Source organism: Pongo pygmaeus, chromosome 2 (assembly GCF_028885625.2).
Source record: "Pongo pygmaeus isolate AG05252 chromosome 2, NHGRI_mPonPyg2-v2.0_pri, whole genome shotgun sequence".
In the NCBI taxonomy this organism is placed as follows: domain Eukaryota; kingdom Metazoa; phylum Chordata; class Mammalia; order Primates; family Hominidae; genus Pongo; species Pongo pygmaeus.
In genome coordinates, this window is record NC_085930.1 from 142,274,678 (window position 1) to 142,293,822 (window position 19,145).

The following is a 19,145-nucleotide window of genomic DNA, read 5'->3' on the forward strand; positions in this document are numbered from 1 at the left end:
TTGTAATGGTTTTAATTCACCAGTTACTACAACTAGGTACTAATGGGGCCTGCAGAATGCAGGCAAGTTATGAATTGCTTCTCCTGGGCTTGAAATAAAGATAATGAATATTATGAGTGATATATTGAGTAAGAAATAATTGCTTATTTTATCTTTTTTACACAGTTTCACTCTGTCACCCAGGCTGGAGTGCAGTGACACGATCCCAGCTCACCACAACCTCTGCATCCCAGGTTCAAACAATTCTTATGTCTCAGGCTCCCTAGTAGCTGGGATTACAGGCACATGCCACCATGCCTGGCTAATTTTTTTTTTTTTTTTTTTTGTATTAGTGGAGACACGGTTTCCCCATGTTGTCCAGGCTGGTCTTGAACTTCTGACCTCAAGTAATCTGCCCACCTCGGCCTCCCAAAATGCTGGGATTACAGGTGTGAGCCATCACATCTGGCCTTAGAAATAATTGCTTTAAATAATCTTATTTGTATTATCTAAAATGGGAATTATGTTCACATCAGGAATTTAGGATATACATAAAAGTAATCATTAAGGCAGTTCAATTCTTTTGAATTTGCAGCCCAAGTGGGAACTGGAATTCTAAATAATTGGATATAGTAATACAGACAATGGGTAGGATTTAAGTCATCCACTTTAAAAGTCTTTTTAATCCCTCAACCTAACTGTTCAGGGATCCAGTCAAAGCATGCCCCAAGAAACCTCTGTAAAATGGCTCATCTCCAAATATGATGGAGAGTAGCACCCAGCCTTCGCAATTTTAATCATAAGAAGTGAAGCAACTCTGTAAGATTATGTCCATGGTTCTTAAACTGCTGTATTTTGGAATAACCTGGGAATCATTAACAAAAAAAAAAAAACTCGCTGGGTGTGGTGGCTCATGCCTGTAATCCCTGCACTTTAGGAGGCCGAGGTGGGCAGATCACCTGAGGTCAGGAGTTCAAGACCAGCCTGGCCAACACAGTGAAACCCCGTCTCTACTAAAAATACAAAAATTAGCCAGGCACAGTGGTGGATGCCTGTAGTCCCAGCTACTCAGGAGGCTGAGGCAGGAGACTCACTCGAACCCGGGAGGCGGAGCTTGCAGTGAGCCGAGATGGCACCATTGCACTCCAGCCTGGGCTACAGATCAAGATTCCGTCTCAAAAAAAAAAAAAAAAAAGTGATGCCCACTCCCACATCCATTCTGAATTAATTGGTATGGAGTGTGACCTGAGCAGAGGAATGTTTTTTCAAGTCCCACAGTTCTAATGTGCAGCAAAATCTGGGAACCACTGGGTTATGTGAAAAAATGATAAATGATTTCCCTAGTAGGCAGTTGGAAGACAACCATAGGGCTAGCTCAAGCAGGAAATCCCTTAAATTGCATTATTAGACCAGAAAGGATTATCATATTCCTAAATGCATTTTTGGATACTGTTAAATGAGGGAAAGTGGGTACTGAAGTTGGAGGGAAAGACTTGTCAACTGAAATACTAAATTTTTTGGATTTTTTACAAAACTACACATTTTTGTAGTTCAATAGTTATCAGTATATAAGGACCATTTTTAATATCTTATCTGTCATTTCTTAGATACCTGCCTCATCATCAATGTAACTTCTGTAGCTACTCGTTAGCCTTCTCCAACAATACTTCCATGATGTTTGACTTGTCTTTTGACAGCAGATCTGACCATTCCTGAGTTTACTCACTGTAAATGTTAATCTGCCTTACACTACCCCTGGCCACTTTAAATTTGCCCTTTCATTATGTTGCTCAGTTATGGCACCTCTGGGTTTTAAGAGTTTCTTTAGAATTCTGCTGTTCTCCCTGGTGACTATGAATTCAACCATAATTAATTAACCTTACCAGAGATAAGCTTTGGCAGCCGCAGAATCATATAGCTCATCTATTTAGGAATCAGAACCTTGGGCCAAGTGTAGCTTGTACCACCTACACACTCTGGGTCTGTGACTCACCTTACTCACCAGTTCCTGCCTTTTAAAGATCATGTGGGTTCTACTTAAGCATCTTTTCATAATGAGGTGTGGGCAGAGACTGGAATCTCTTAGGTTTGTCTTTGGTTTTATTATAACTTGCTGGGACTACTATGGCTTCCTTCCTGGATTTCTCTGATTTTACAGTTCAAATGTCTGTCTTTAATTAGAACCTGAATTAAACAAGGAAGTCAGGGACTCCCAACCTCAGTGGCACCATGGTAATGGGGGTGAAGAGGAGGTTGCAAGCTCCCATTATATTCTTTTGTTCTGTCCTGATATCCTCTTTTTTTAAAACCTTAGCTCCAGCTGGCAAAAGTGTTAAATCACTTACTGGAATTTTAAAAAATCGTATAGTTTTTAACCTTGAGCCAGGCAACAGGTAACAAATGTTGACTCGTTTAACCCTGAAAGCCCCTTAAAGAGGGGAAAATAGGTTCTGAAAGGTTAAATAGCTTGCCTGGAGTCATAGCTAGTAATGAAAGAGCCAGGACTCCAACCCAGGTGTTTTGGCTCCAGCATGTTTTTAACCATGAGGCTTTGCTTCCACTCTTCACCTTAGATTTAAGTAAGGGTAAAGAAGGAACATGAGAACCAAATGCTCCTTTGAAATGACTTGAAAATATAGTTTGCCCTGTTCCCATCCCAAGGTCAGCAGGGATGCATTAGAGCCTGACTTTGACTTCAGTCTCCCCTCAAAGCAGCAGAAAGTTCTTTTTTTTTTTCTTTCTTTTTCTGAGACGGAGTCTCCCTGTGTCGCCCAGGCTGGAGTACAGTGGCACAATCTCGACTCACTGCAACCTCCACCTCCTGGGTTCAAGCGATTCTCCTGTCTCAGCCTCCCGAGTAGCTGGGACTACAGACGCCCACCATCACTCCCAGCTAATTTTTGTATTTTTAGTAGAGATGAGATTTCACCATGTTGGCCAGGCTGGTCTCTAACTCCTGACCTCGGCCTCAGCCTCCCAAAGTACTAGGATTACAGGTGTGAGCCACCTCGCCCAGCCAAAACTTGGTAATTTTCATTGCAGATTTCCAAATGTTAAACAAGCATGAGATGGCTCTGCTTAATGCTACTACTTGTTGTGCCAGACTGCTATTGACTCTAGTGGGGATGGCGCCATGTGAGGGAGGCTGAAGAAGAGATGTGCAGCCAGTGAATGAGACAGGGTTTACTGTGGACTTACATTACACAACAGTCCAGGAGCAGTGGGCTGGACAGGAAAATTGCTACTTTTTTTTTTTTGAGACAGAGTCTTGCTGTGTCACCCAGGCTGGAGTGCAGTGGTGCAATCTCGGCTCAATGCAAGCTCTGCCTCCTGGGTTCATGCCATTCTCCTCCCTCAGCCTCCCCAGCAGCTGGGACTACAGGTGCATGCCGCCACGCCCAGCTAATTTTTTTGTGTGTGTATTTTTAGTAGAGATGGGGTTTCACCGTATTAGCCAGGATGGTCTCAATCTCCTGACCTCGTGATCCGCCCGCCTCGGCCTCCCAAAGTGCTGGGATTACAGGCATGAGCCACCGCACCCGGCCAAAAATTGCTACTGTTTTTTAAAAGCATGCAGTTTAACATGTCATTTTCACGTAGCAACCTCTACCTAGCAACTTCCACTTAACCCAATACAAAGGGCCACCATCCCCTATACAGCCTGCATTCCAAGGAATGGGGCAGGGGTATGGACATCCGTCATTTACAAGGAGTGAGTCTCTGGATTGGCCACTCCTGGATTCCTTAACTTGGAACTCCAAACATACATTCTTCTTAGACCACAGGGTCACTTCCCAGGGTATGCCTGAGTTGTTGTCAAGTATGTCTGCCATAGACTGCTACTCAGGATGGTAGAAAAGGAGCTGAGTGGCAGGGTGCGGTGGCTCACACCTGTAATTCCAGCACTTTGAGAGGCTGAGGCGGGCAGATCACTTGAGGTCAGAAGTTTGAGACCAGCCTGGCCAACATGGCGAAACCCCATCTCTACAAAAATAGAAAAGTTAGCTGGGCGTGGTGGCACGCATCTGTAATCCCAGCTACTCAGGAGGCTGAGGCAGGAGAATGGCTTGAACCCAGGAGGCAGAGGTTGCAGTGAGCTGAGATCATGCCACTGTACTCCAGCCGGGCAACAAGAGCAAGGCTCCGTCTCAAAAAAAAAAAAAAAAAAAAAAAAAAAAAAAAAAATGAGCTGGGTGCCTTGCCTGTTGACAGATCTAGATTTTAAAATCTTTTTAGGGATAGAAAATAAGGATCAGTCAACTATGGCCCACTGCTTATTTTTGTATGGCCTCAAGCTAAGAATGATTTTTATGTCTTGAAGAGTCAGAAGGAAATCAAGCCCTGATACAAAGCAGCCTGTATTAAAGCACTTCTAGGTGAGAGGTGTAACTGTGAAATAATAGGTTTGCATTAGAGCAGTGGTTTGTGACTTTTGGGTGGAAAGTCACAGATCCAAACTCTAGAATTATGAACTCTACCCTAAAAATGCTCATATACAAAACAGCCTGTTACATTCCCAGGCATCTCAGGCCCCAAAGTAAGAACCTTATTACTGTTAATATTGTTACTGGTCTGCTCAGGCTGCCACAAAAGCACATCACAAGCTGAGTGGCTTAAACAGAAATTTATTTTCTCACAGTTCTGGAGGTTGGAAATCCAAAATCAAGGAGATGGCCAAGGGTTGGTATCTGGTGAGACATTTCTTCCTGGTGTGTAGACAGATAGCTGCCCTCCCCGTGTCCTCACAGGGCTTTTCCTCCGTGCAGGCAAACTCATGATGTGCCTCCCTCTTCTTACTAGGACACTAGTCCTGTTGGGTTAGGGACTCATTCTTATGACCTCATTTAATCCCCTTATAAAGGCTCTGTCTACAGTCACATAGCAGGTTAGGCTTTAACCTGTGAATTTCAGGGGGACAAGCTCAGTCCTTAACAGTGTAAATACTAAATCTGAGTATAATTGAGTACTGTATTTACAGTAAGGATTCCTACCTCTTTCAAGTGCTAAGAGACCATGTGTTCCAGGTGGTTTGTTGCTGAATCCTAGGCACAGGTTGAGGATTCCTACCTGTTGAATTAACGAATGTTGGTGAGATCAGACTAACACACAAGAAAATTCGTGGAGGGATATAAGGTGATAATTTAAATATCACAGATTAAAATACTGTAGCAATTCAGAAAAGAAACTCAAACTAATCTAATCAAGGCAAGTTCTGCCCCCTCCCCTTTTTAGACAAGAAGACTACCTATGCTTGGAATTATTTGTATATAAGAGGATATTGTTGCTGGCATTAGGACATTTACAGATGTCCTGCCAAAGCCAGAGTTCAAGTGGCTTATACAGGGTATGGACAGATGCTGGAAAGTTAGGAAGAGAAACTGAGACCTGGAGCCTTAAATGGTAAACTGTGTAAGTTTGAACTGGAAAACCATTCATAATTTTGGCAGAAAAGAAAGTGGTATATTAGGTAATTTAAAAAGTAACTATTTCAAATAATTTTTTTTTTTTTTGAGATGGAGTCTCACTCTGTCAGCCAGGCTAGAGTGCAGTGGTGCGATCTCGGCTCACTGCAACCTCCACCTCCTGGTTCAAGTGATTCTCCTGCCTCAGCCTCCCGTGTAGCTGGGATTACAGGCACGTGCCAGCACATCTAGCTAATTTTTGTATTTTTAGTAGAGATGGAGTTTTGCCATGTTGGCCAGGCTGGTCTTGAACTCCTGACCTCAAGTGATCTGCCCACCTTGGCCTCCCAAAGTGCTGCGATTACAAGCGTGAGACACTGTGCCTGGCCTATTTCAAAGAATTCTGAGTAATAAAATTCAGGGAAACGTACTACAATCTACAAAATGATTCAGCTAAAATAAAATAGCTCTGATAAAGACAGGCCCATGTGGTTTTTGTTTGGTGGGAGGGGGACAGTTTACATCATAATGCTACCTATTTCTCTGCGTAGAATTTGTATTGTCCTAAGCTGTGAACTAGCTCAAAGCTGAAAACTCTGAAGGACCAATCCTCTAGCAGCAGGGATACCCTCAACTCCATTTTGAAGAAAATCTGATGAAAATTTAAGGGATTTTGTGTCCAAGTTGAGCGCTCTCTCCTTCACTGTTTGAATCTGCCTTTCAAAAAGTCATTTGGAATTGAACGGTTTACATCAAAATTACATTCCTAACAGATTCTAGTTTGTCCTTAAAATGAAATTAGGTGTATTTATAGAGAATTCTGGTAACGCATGTAGTATTAGGTGTTTAGGTTTAGCATAATAAAGGCTAATGCAATACAGAGTTCCAATAACAGTATGTTTTAATCTAATAGGGCAATATTCTAAATAACAAACATCAGAAATGTTAACAAGCAATTCATTTATTTTTTTTGAGACAGGGTCTCATTCTGTCACCCAGGCTGGAGTTGCAGTGGTATGATTTCTGCTCACTGCAACCTCTGCCTCCTGAGTTCAAGTAATTCTCGTGCCTCAGCCTCCCAAGTAGCTAGGACTACAGGCATCAGACACCATGCCCGGCTAATTTTTTGCTATTTTTTGTAGAGATGGGGTTTTGCCATGTTGTCCAGGCTGGTCTTAAACTCCTGGGTTCAAGCGATCCACCCACCTTGGCCTCCCAAAGTGGTAGGATTACAAGCATGAGCCATCGTGCCTGGCCTGCATTTCTTTTTTTTTTTGAGATGGAGTTTCAGTCTTGTTGCCCAGGCTGGAGTGCAATGGCGCGATCTCAGCTCACCACAACCTCCGCCTCCCGGGTTCAAGTGATTCTCCTGCCTCAGCCTCCTGTCCTGAGGCTGGGATTACAGGCATGTGCCACCACACTCGGCTAATTTTTTTATTTTTAGTACAGATGGGGTTTCTCCATGTTGGTCAGGCTGGTCTCAAACTCCCGACCTCAGATGATCCGCCTGCGTCAGCCTCCCAAAGTGCTGGGATTACAGGCATGAGCCACCGCACCTAGGCCCCTGCAATTCATTTTTTAAGTTACATAAATGTTTTGTTGCTTCAACAGAAGAACAGATGCCAGGGTGCTCTTTTAAAAAATTTATCTATGTAAACACATCTTACTACTAATTTGAGTTACTACTTTTATTCTTTATTATCACATTTTCCAAGTTTTGCGCACCCAAACTTGGCAAACATCATGGAGATTTGTACAAACATACATATACATATATACACACATATTTATAGCCTCAGCTTCCTCATTAAACCTTGTGCTCAGGCTCCTGTTAAAAGAGGTAAAATGGTGAGAAGATAAAAATCAGGGAAAACATGAATAAACGCTGATTGACAAATCTTGTTATTATGAATTTGTAAGGCAGACATTTTAAAGCAAAATCCATTACCTTGCTAAAACTTCCACTAAGCTACAGCTTCAGATATTTACAAGAAAAATAAATATCTTTTAACAGACTTCAATGTGGTTTGACAGCAAGCTAGCTGAGGAGCTGTATTTTGTTGTTATTTCAGGTAACTTTTTATTAAGAAACAGTTAATATTTCAGTGATTACAATTTCAGGTGTTCAAAACTCAAGAAAGGTCATCATTATACTCTGAAGCAGAATTCTTCAGGTACCCATCTTTAAATTACTACCCAAATCTATCACAGTCACATTCAGGCTTTCGATTTTTAAAAACATTTAATGTTTGGTAACTAAAGGGTAGATGCGATTAGTGTACTCTAGGTCGTTTGATTTTATTTTTTTCTGTAGGAGCTTTCCTCTTTTGTGATAATCCAGTCCCAAGTTCCTTATTATTCTGAATAAATGAAATAGCTTCTGGTAGACAGTAATTTTCTACATGAGGAGGTGATTCCTATAAAAGGAAAAATAAGTGATTTTTTAAAATGATTTCAAACATTTACATGATCCGGTAACAGATTTTTTCTTTAAATCTCAGACCTCTGAGGGATGAATCTGACAAACTTAAAGGAAAATGCATACTCATTCCTAGGTTCCAGCAAATAAAACAAAATGGACCCTGTGGGACAGTCTCACCTTTTATCAGAGAAATACGTGCCTAGCTCAGGTAGAGTGGGACTAGCTCAGATCTTACAAACATTTCATATCAATGTTTTTAATCCCCATTTTAGAGATAAAATAAAAAAGGTTAAATGAAAACAACCAATGTCACATAACTAGCAGGTAGCAAAGCCAAATTTCATAACTGATCTGACTCCAAAACCCTTGCATTTTCCCCCCACAACCATTTCCCAACATAGAAGAAATGGATCTTTTCCCCCTTATTATAAGTGTAATAAAACTTAATTTTCTAGCAATATGGCAGACTGGGCAACCTGAAAATGAATCACCACAAAATACCAAGTAAGGGCCTTTTGATTCAATTCTTCCATGGATAACAACTACAAATTCTGACCAAAATACATTAAAAGCAACCATAGAGCCTGGAGAATAAACAAACCAAGCAAATGGGGGGTTGGGGACACAAACACAGTGTATGAAGTAAACTGCCTGTTAAACAACACAGTACTCTTTGGAGGAGCAAAAGAACAACAGAATCTAGAGTTTCTTTTTTAGGGGGAGATAGGGGTCTTGCTGTGTTGCCCAGGCTGGTGGCTGGTCTCAAAAATGACACATTGAATACAAGGGAACAATTCAAATGACCATCACTGATTTCTCAACAGAAACAATGGAGGCCAGCAGACAGTGAAGTCTTTAATAGAAGAAAAAAACCTGTCAATCTATAATTCTGTATCCTGCAAAAATGTCCTTCAAGAATGAAGGTAGAATAGACATTTCATACAATAGAAAGCTAGAATTGATCCCCAATCGACCTGCACTCCAAACTAAAGTTAGTTCTTCAGGCTGAAGGAAAATGTTATCAGATGGAAACTCAGATCTTCAGGGAAAAATGACACTCAAAATGGTATACATGAGGGTAATTACAAAATACTATTTTTTATTTTAGTTTCCTCAAAATGCACAGAATTGTTAAAAGCAAAACCTACTTAAAGTAAAATCTTATTTGGGGCTATAAGATGTAGATATAAAATATGTAACAACTACTGCATAAAGCAGAAGTCAGCACACTTTCTGTAAAGGCTCAGACAGAAATATTTTAAATTTTCTGGGATAGATGATTTGTGCTGAAACTACTTAACTCTGCCATTATAGTGCAAAAACAGCCATAGAAAATACATAAATGAATGAGTATGGCTGTGTTCCAACAAACCTTTATTTATAAAATAGGCAGTGGGCCAGATTTGGCCAGGGGGCTATAGTTTACTGACCCCTGGTATAAAGGACAGGGGAAGCAAATGAACCAGCTTGGATGCAAGAGATCTACCTTTTTTTCGTTGTTTTTTTTTTTTGAGACAGAGTTTCGCTCTTGTCACCTAGGCTGGAGTGCAGAGGCACGATCTTGGCTCACTGCAGCCTCCGCCTCCCAGGTTCAAGTGGTTCTCCTGCCTCAGCCTCCGAAGCAGCTGGGATTACAGCTGTGCGCCACCACACCCAGCTAATTTTTGTATTTTTAGTAGAGACAGGGTTTCACCATATTGGCCAGGCTGGTCTCGAACTCCTGACCTCAGGTGATCTGCCTGCCTCGGTCTCCCAAAGTGCTGGGATTACAGGCGTGAGCCACCGTGCCCAGCCTCAGGAAGTAATTTGTAATCTACATATAAACACTTCTCCCTCCAAAAGGTAAATATATTTTTGCTTTAGAAGGCCAATGGATAAAATTCTAAAAATATTAAACTAATACAAAAAAAGCCAAGAAAGAAAAGGAAGAACAAGGACAAAGAACAAATAGAAAACAAACAGCAAAAAACCCCATCCCTAAATCCAATCATATCAATAATTACATGATGGACTAAATACTCCAAAGAATAAAAAAGCAAGGCCCAACTATATCCTGTCTACAAGAAAGCCATTTTAAATATAAGACACAGACAAGTTTAGAATTAAAAACCACGCAAAGAGATATCATGACAGAGTAAACAGGAAAAGGCTATATTAACCTCAGATAATGTACATTCAAGGCAGAGTAAGCCCAGAGATACATGTTATAACAAAGGATCAATATGTGAAAATCACAGAAATTATATATGGGTAAACAACGAGCAACAAAGTTTGAAATAAATGGGGTAAAAGCTGACAAAATTAAAGAGAAAAAACAGACAATTCCACAAACAGCTGGAGATTTTAGTATCAGTAATTGATATAACTAAACAAACAAAAAAAATCACACACACAGAAAATCTGATCAACATTATCAACCATATTAACCTATTTGATATTTTCAGAACACAACACCCAACAGCTGCAGAATATAAAATCTTTCACATACATGATACGTTCATTAAGATAGATGAAGCTGGGCGATAAAACAAGTCTCAATAACTTTAAAAGAATTAAAATTATAGAGTATGTTCTGTGATTACAATGGAATTCAATGGGCAATCACAAATTAAAAAGATAGAAAAAAAATCCTCTTATATTTAGGAACTAAACAACAGACTCCTAAATAAGCCAGTTATAAATGAACACAAGTTGCCAATATCAGGAATAAACTTATTTATTTATTTATTTATTTATTTATTTATTTATTTATTTTGAAACGGAGTCTTGCTCTGTTGCTCAGGCTGAAGTGCAGTGGCGTGATCTCGTCTCACTGCAACCTCTGCCTCCCAGGTTCAAGCGATTCTCCTGCCTCAGCCTCCCGAGTGGCTGGGACTACAGGCACACGCCACCACGCCCTGCTAATTTTTTTGTATTTTTAGTAGAGATGGAGTTTCACTATGTTGGCCAGGCTGGTCTTGAACTCCTGACCTCAAGTGATCCGCCCACCTCAGCCTTCTAAACTGTTGAGATTACAGGCGTGTGCTACTGTGCCCAGCCAGGAATAAACTTATTACACTAAAAGGATAATAAGAATATTATGAACAACTTTATGCCAACAAATTTGATAAGATGAAATGGATATATTTGAAAAATACCAGTTATTAAAAACTGACATAAAATGAAACAGAAAATAGGAAAAGCTCTGTATCTAGTAAAAAAAATTCATTACAAAAATCCACGTATAAAGAAAACTCCAGGCCAGGTACAGTGGCTCACGCCTGTAATCCCAGCAGTTTGGGAGGCCAAGGCGGGTGGATCACCTGAGGTCAGGAGTTTGAGACCAGCCTGGACAACATGGTTAAAACCCCGTTTCTACTAAAAATACAAAAACTAGCCAGGTGTGTTGGCTCATGCCTGTAATCCCAGTTATTTGGGAGACTGAGGCAGGAGAATCACTTGAACCTAGGAGGCGGAGGTTGCAGTGAGCTGATATTGCGCCACCGCACTTCAGGCTGGGCGACAGAGCGAGACTCCATCTAAAAAATAAACAAAAAAAGAGAAAACTCCAGGCCGGGCGGCTCATGCCTATAATCCTAGGACTTTGGGAAGCTGAGGGGATCACTTGAGCCCAGCATGGTGAAACCCCATCTCTACCAAAAATACAAAAATTAGCTAAGACTGGTGGCGTGTGCTTGTAGCCCTAGCTACCCGGGAGGCTGAGGCGGAAGGATCATTTGAGCACAGGAAGCGGAGGTTGCAGTGAGCTGAGATGATGCCATTGCACTCCAGTGTGGGCAACAGAGCCAGATCGTGTCTCAAAAAAAAAAGAAAACTCCAGACCTTCAAACATTCAAGAAAGAAATAGGCATCTTACACAAACTCTTCGAGAAAATCAAGGGAGCACTTCCCAACTTGTTTATGATGCCAGCAAAACGCTAATACCAAAAGATGACAAAAACATTACAAAAAAATGAGAATTACACACCAATATCCCACCCTGAAAATAATTTTAAAAATTCTTAATCAAATAAATCAAGCAATATATACAAAGATTAATATGGCGTGATCAAGTGGGATTGATACATGAAACTTAACATTTGAAAATGTATGCAATTCCCCATAGTAATAGAAAGAAAGAGAAAAACCTTGTAACAACTCCAACAGAAGTAGAAAAAGACATTTAATAAAAGTTAACCCCAATTAATGATGAAAAAGAAATCTTACTAAACTAGGAATAAAAGGGCTCTTCCTCAATCTGGAAAAGAAATCTATGAAGACCCTATAGCTGGTGAAATATTGAACATTTTCCACCTAGGCTAGGGAATAAAGACAAGGAGGCCCAATCTCACCACTTCTATTCAGCAGCATACTTGAGGTCCTAGCCACATAAGACAAGAAGAAATAAAAGGCATAAGGAAGGGAAAATCTACAAATCTCTTTGTAGATAAAATGATTGCTTATGTAGGAAAGCCTACGGTACTAATTGTACTAAGTTACTTTTATTAAGATCATAGGGTATAAAAGACTGACAGCTCAGGCACAGTGGCTCACACCTGTAATCCCAGTACTTTGGGAGGCCGAGGCAGGTGGATTGCTTGAGACCAGCCTGGGCAACCTGGCGAAACCCTAACTCTACCCCTTCCCCCTGCCAAAAAAAATTAGTTGGGCATGGTGGCACATGCCTGTAGTCCTAGCTACTTGGGAGGCTGAGGTGGATTTCTTGGGCCTGGGAGGCAGAGGTTGCAGTGAGCCAAGATCACGCCACTGCACTCCAGCCTGGGCAACAGAGTGAGACCTTGCCTCAAAATACATAAATAATAATATACGAAATTTATATTCTTTTGGATTGGCAGCAAATTGTAGAAAAAAATCTAAATGTAAATCTAAAAATTTTCATTTACAGTAGCATCATAAAATAGGAATACATTTAACAAAAGATAGGCAAGTTCCCTTACTGAAAAACCACAAAATGTTGCTGAAATTAAAGAAGACCTAAATAGAGACATTCTAGGTTTATGGAATAGAATGCTCAATACTGTAAAGATGTTAACTGTCCCCAAGTTGGTCTATAGAGTCAGTGCAATCCTAACCTTAACCACTCTAGGCCTCTTTTTTTTTGTAGAAACTAACAAGCTGAGTCTAAAGTCCATATGGAAATGCAAAGGACATGGAATAGCTAAATAACCTTGAAAAAGACAACTAAAATTGTAGTCTTAATACTAGCTTCAAAAGTTGCTGTACAGCTACAGTAATCAAGACACAGTAGGAAAAGTATCAACAAGCAGATAATGAAACAGAGACTCACAAAAATACGATCATTTGATTTTTTATCAAGATGCCAAAGCTTTTGTGGGAAAGGAAAATCTGTTCAACAAATGGTGCTAGAACACCTAGATATCTATATGGAAAAAAACCAACCCTAGTCCATACCTCATAGCATTAAGAAAAATTAATTTGTAATAGGTCATAGAGCTAAACATAAAAGCTAAAATAATAACTTTTTAGAAAAAAATTAGAGAATACACACACACACAAACAAAGAGATCATGAAAGAAAAAGTGCTCAATGTCATTAGTCATCAGGGAAATACAAGTTACAAACACGTTGTACAAATTACAATGTGCTCCCACTATAAACGTACCACATGGCTAAAAATCAAATGACTGTCAACACTAAATGTTGGCAAAAATATGGAATAACCGGAAGGCTTACACAGATTGAGTATCCCTTATCTGAAGTGCTTAGAATCAGAAGTATTTCAGATTTTGGAATATTTATATTTACTGGTTGAGCAACCGAAACCCAGAAATCAGAAATGTTTAGGATTTTGTACCATTTCTAACTTTTGGATTTGGGATGCTCAATCTGTATATTATTGGTAGAAAGTGTAAAATGGTAAAAATCCCTGTATATTTTTAGTAGCTTTACTAATGATAACCAAGATGACAAACAGCTACTAATAATATACAGGCTTTTTTATGGACATATTTTTTCATTTTTCCTGGGTAAATAGGACAGAATTGCTGTGTAATAGAATGAGTAAATATTTCATTTTTTAAGAAGCTGCCAGGCCTTTTGCCAAAGGGATTTTTACCATTTTACACTTCCCACCAATAATGTACAGATTGAGCATCTCAAATCCAAAAGTTAGAAATGGTACAAAATCCTAAACTTTTGAGCACTGATGTGATGCTCAATGGAAGTGCTTATTGGAGCATTTCTGATTCCAGGAGTCCAAGGGCCCATCAATAGGAAAATGAATAAACTATGTTATATTCAGACAAAGAAATACTACTCAGCAATAAAAAGGAATGAACTACTGGTATGCACTACAACTTGAATGAATGTCAAAAACATCACGTTGAGTGAAAACCTTAGATAAAATCGTGGATACTGATCAGTATGCCCTCTGCTCTATAACGGCTTCACATTTATGTTTTAGGCATTCTATTAAATCCTGAGCAATCTCCAAACACAGCAGCGAAATCACAAAGCTGACTTTGAGTTTTGGCCTCCCTTTATTTCTGTATCATCCCAGTTGAAATCCTTCATAGATTATGATTATGAAATCTAATCCTTATGATTATGTGTCATGCCTGCTGATTCCTGATGGCCTTTTGGGCACTCTGGTGTCAGAAGATTTTTCTTACCCCATTCAAATTACACAACACAGGCCAATTCTGAATATGAGAGTAGTAAGCCCACCATATAGCAAATGCTTAAATTTACCACAGCGTCTAACATAGGTATTTAATGTACATGAAAGCAAACAGTCAAGAAAACTAAAGGACCTTTGGATAAATGTTTCTCCTTGGACTCCTGGAATCAATTTCTGCTTTCTTTATATTCCAACATTTTAAAGGGTATTTTTAAAGCCTTTAGAGGTACCTAGATTTTTATACTCTTCTCATATTTAACTTCCAAGCTAAATGTTTACATAATATGTTCATTATAATAAAAAACACAAATAGAATAAAACTGAAAGGGCTGGAATAGAGGAGAATAACAGGAGACTAATGTTCTACTAATCATGAGCTGAAGGTTTTGTTGTGCAGTTACTTATCTATGCATATAAACATATCTCTGGTAATGAGGAGGTCAAGGATAGAATCTCACAAACCTGCATGAGATAATCAGCAATGTATTCTGTTCTCAAGCAGTACACGTTCTGGGCAGCAGCTTCTGCTATATTAACTCCTGAGTCATCTGGTTTCAGTTTATTCAAGTCAGAAAAAAGATGTGTGGCCTCTTTAAATAAAGGTACAGAATGACCAGGTAGCACCTAATGAAAAAACAAGTAGTATCACAATCTACCAGTATTCCAAAGTAGTTCGGCTGTATAATGTGTACTTAAGGATTACCATTTCAAAAAGTAGAGAAAATGAAGAACTCATCATAGCAATCTTGGTTAGATAATTATTTATGTAAAAAGGTCAGTAAATTAATTTGATACAAACCTTTGCTCCTCCTGACTGAAGAAGGCGTTTGAAGCCTGCTTCTCGAGACTGATCCACATGTAAAATAACCTTCCACCCACTAAACGCTCCCTACAAATAAAAAATAATCAGTGGTGAAATCATTTGGAAAATAACAAAATAATACAGATAATGCATGATTTTATCTGTAGACTTAGTTTTGTTAATAAATCTTATAAACTTTACTTTTGCCACAGTATACTTATCTCTGGTCAGAACACTGAAACGTGAATTCATGGTATCTGGCACATAGTAGGCCATCAAGAAATACATGAGGAATGAAAAACCATTAATGATTAGGTAACATTAAAACAAAGCAGTGTGATTGATGTTTAGTCTTTTCTAGTATTTTTTTATTTTGATTAATCAAAGGAAGAGCTTCAAGCAGAGCTCCTTAGGTTAGATGAAGCCTGCGTTTCACTTCTCTTAAAAATGTTTGCAAATTGGAAACATAAAATATTTAGGCAGGGAATAACAACTAACAAAAGCCAGTGGAATTACTCTAAAAGAGAGGGTATCATGGCTAATAAGGATTTGGAGATATCAGAGAACTTAGAATACAACATGAAAGACTATTTAACTCAGGGGTTCTGATAATGGTTTGGCTGTGTCCCCACCCAAAATCTCATCTTGAATTGTAATCCGAATGATAATCTCCAAGTGTTGGAGGAGGGACCTCGTGGGAGGTGATCAGATGGTGGGGGCAGTTCCCTCATGCTGTTCTCCTGATAGTGAGTTCTCAGGATATCTGATGGTTTTATAAGGGGTTTTTCCCCACTTTGCTCTGCACTTCTCTCTCCTGCCACCATGTGAAGAAGGACGTGTTTGCTTCTTACATGACTGTAAGCTTCCTGAGGCCTCTGTAGCCATGTGGAACTATGAGTCAATTAAACCTCTTTCCTTTATAAATGACCCAGTCTCGGGTGTTTCTTCATAGCAGCGTGAGAACAAACTAATACAATTAACCTTTTTGTGAGCCATGGATCCCTTTGGCAGTCTGGTCATTAGACTACTCTAAATAATAGCTGTATTGAGATATAATTCCCAAACCTTATGGGTGATTTTTAGAAAATGTTAAAATTAAAATATAAAGGATTACAAAAGGAAGCCATTTTATTGAAAGTTATCAAAATATTAAAAACAAATTTGTGATGTAATTATAGATGTGCTTTATATTAAAGTAGCAGACAATAACTAATATGGCTTCCAGTGCTTTGACGAAACCTCAGATATGTGGTCTTCTGGCCAAGTGTCTGGGATTTCATAATGTGGGAGCATTCGTTGTATCCCTGGGGTTGCAGCTCTCTGTTTGCTGTGGCTGAACCAAAACAGAAAGGACATGCTGATTTCTACAGAAGTTATGATTCCATGAAAGATTTTGAGATGAAGAGTGCTATTATGTTTCAGAGTGCAAAGTGATTTTGGAATATAAAGAATTTCTTTGGACTGAATCCTTAATACATAGAAGTTTGTCTTTGACTTGTGTTCCTGAACTATGAAACATGAACATGTGGCCTAACAGTTTCTCTTGATAAATCAACAGTTAACAAATAATATAAATAACTAAAGTACTGATGAACACAAAACAGTATTTCAAGATGCTTGCAATTACAATGCAAAACAGAAACATGTGATTTCTGTTAGTGCAAAATTACAGGTACAGTTGATAGTGTTGTGATTTGTTGCCTAGACCTTTCATTAAAGGAAGTGCTAGTGTTCTCAAAGCATGATGTAGGCTGATTAAAATTAAAAAAAAAAAAAAAAAAAAAAGACGAGAAGTGCTAATTTTCAGTTAGAGGTTAGTAAAAATAAGGATGTATTTTTCTCCCCATGCAAAGTACACGGCCTTCCCAGATTTGATCTACAAATTCCTTTGAGAGGGTCTGTGGACTCAGGTCAAGAACCCCTGACATTAGATGCTGAAAAGATTCTTTGGAAGAAATGCAATATGGGCCACATTTTACATACATAAATTATTTTTAAAAGAGCCATCAAAAATTTAGGGAAAAAAGACAAGTAGAATCATTATTTCCTCAAGCACATTCTCTTTAAAAAAAAAAGTGAAAGAGTCACAATATTGAATGCTATTTGTATTACCTATATAATTACGTATTTTAATACCTCAACAATGCCAGATTCTTGTCTTTGCTGGATTTTTTTTCTCCATCTCATTGCTGCAAGTGCTAGTCTTCGTTGCTGTACATTGATTCCAGTCAAAACATCAAGTATGGAACTACTTCCCCATTCATAGTCTTCTTCCTAGAGAATTTGTCCAACAAACCTGAGTTGCTACAGTCTGGGGAGCCACTGTGCAACATACAGGGCTCCTCAAGGAGCCCAAAGTCTAATAACTGTTAAAGCTACACATTTAATTGTTATAAATACAGACAGTACTAAGTAAATATTGTTTTATGAGCATGGAGGAAATGTAGATTAGTTTCATATAAGAGTCAAGTATATTTGGCTTTTAATTAGAAATCAGAAAAATACCACATACATTTTTAAGAAACAAAATGATAGCCATATCTTGGCAACTGGTCATATTCAGATGGACAAATTTCACCTGCTGTAAGACTAACTTCATAGAAGGACACAGTCTCAGAGGAGGTATGTACTGACAACTTGATTATCTGTCTATAGAAGAAATCCCTAAGGGACCCTGATAGGAAGCTTCAAAAACTACATGGTTTTTGAATCCACATGTGATGACTAGTTAGGAATCAAAATACTTCAAGTAATTTGTTTAATAGGCCAGTAGTAAAGATGAAAGCTTACAATGAGATAATCTTGAAACTTTCTAAGAAAATGTTATTTCAATTAAAAACAACACTAACATTCAAACTAAATCATTTAAAAAGTGATTAAAGGTGAACCTGGCTCTGTGAAGTTTTGTTGTTTGGCTTTGTTATTGAAAAAGTTGGTATACTCTAACTGGCCATATTTGGTTATTTCAATTATATGAGCAGTCAGCAAATGTGATGAAATCTGAGATTTCCTTTTTTAAGTAAATAAATAAATTTATTTATTTGTCTGTTTCTTTCTTTAGAGACAGGGTCTTGATTTGACCTCCTGGGCTCAAGCAATCCTCCCACTTCAGCCTCCCAGGTAGCTGGGACTACAGATGGGAACCACCACGCCCAGCTAATTGTTTTTATTTTTTGTAGAGATGGAGTCTTGCTATGTTGCCCAGGCTGGTCTTGAACTCCTAGGTTCAAGCCATCCTCCTGCCTTGGCCTCCCAAAGTGCTGAAAGTTGCATGAGCCAGCCACTGCCAGCCAACACTTACTTTTTTTGTTTTTTTAGATGGGGTCTCACTCTTGTGGCCCAGGCTGGAGTGCAATGGCATGATCTTGGCTCACTGCAACCTCCGCCTCCTGGGTTCAAGTGATTCTCCTGCCTCAGCCTCCTGAGTAACTGGGATTACAGGTGCTCACCACCATGCCTGGCTAATCTTTGTAGTTTTAGTAGAGAGGGTTTCACCATGTTGGCCAGGCAGGTCTCGAACTCCTGACCTCAGGTGATCCACCCACCTTGGCCTCCCAAAGTGCTAGGATAACAGGCGTGAGCCACCGCACCCAGTGGACACTTGCTTTTAAAGAAAAATAAACTTCCACAAATCTGAATACACACCTGCACGAAGTGTCCAGCAGTCCTGCATGCTTCAAGGTAGGAGCGATGAAGCACCCACTTCCCAGCTGCCACTGAGGCTAAATACTTCTCGTTTCGAAGTGGATGTCCCACAACAATGTGTGTACAGGTGGGATCAAAGCACTGCTTTTCTATCACCAATCCACCTTAAGCAGAGAAAAATTGATTGTGCTTTATTGATTCCCAACTTCTTTCTAGGAAAAATGTAATCTCAACTATGCATAGAAACTATTTATA

General features: G+C 39.2%; 1 protein-coding gene across 9 annotated transcripts in view; it reads right to left on the reverse strand.

The window, feature by feature from the left end:
* Positions 1-4,589: 4,589 nt before the first annotated feature.
* Positions 4,590-19,145, reverse strand: part of TOPBP1 (DNA topoisomerase II binding protein 1) — a 61,638-nt gene continuing 47,082 nt past the window's right edge. For 4 of the 9 annotated variants that reach the window (XM_054483109.2, XM_054483111.2, XM_063662172.1 and 1 more), the window contains exons 24-28: positions 18,891-19,054; positions 17,382-17,519; positions 15,243-15,332; positions 14,906-15,067; positions 7,055-7,798 (exon numbers count right to left, since the gene is read on the reverse strand). In XM_054483109.2, the coding sequence (XP_054339084.1) occupies positions 7,655-7,798; positions 14,906-15,067; positions 15,243-15,332; positions 17,382-17,519; positions 18,891-19,054 (698 nt within the window). In that variant the 3' untranslated portion in view covers positions 7,055-7,654. Of the gene's footprint in view, positions 5,047-7,054; positions 7,799-14,905; positions 15,068-15,242; positions 15,333-17,381; positions 17,520-18,890; positions 19,055-19,145 lie in introns of those variants that run through there. The other 5 variants (XM_063662173.1, XM_063662171.1, XM_063662170.1 and 2 more) reach the window with 5 other exon arrangements.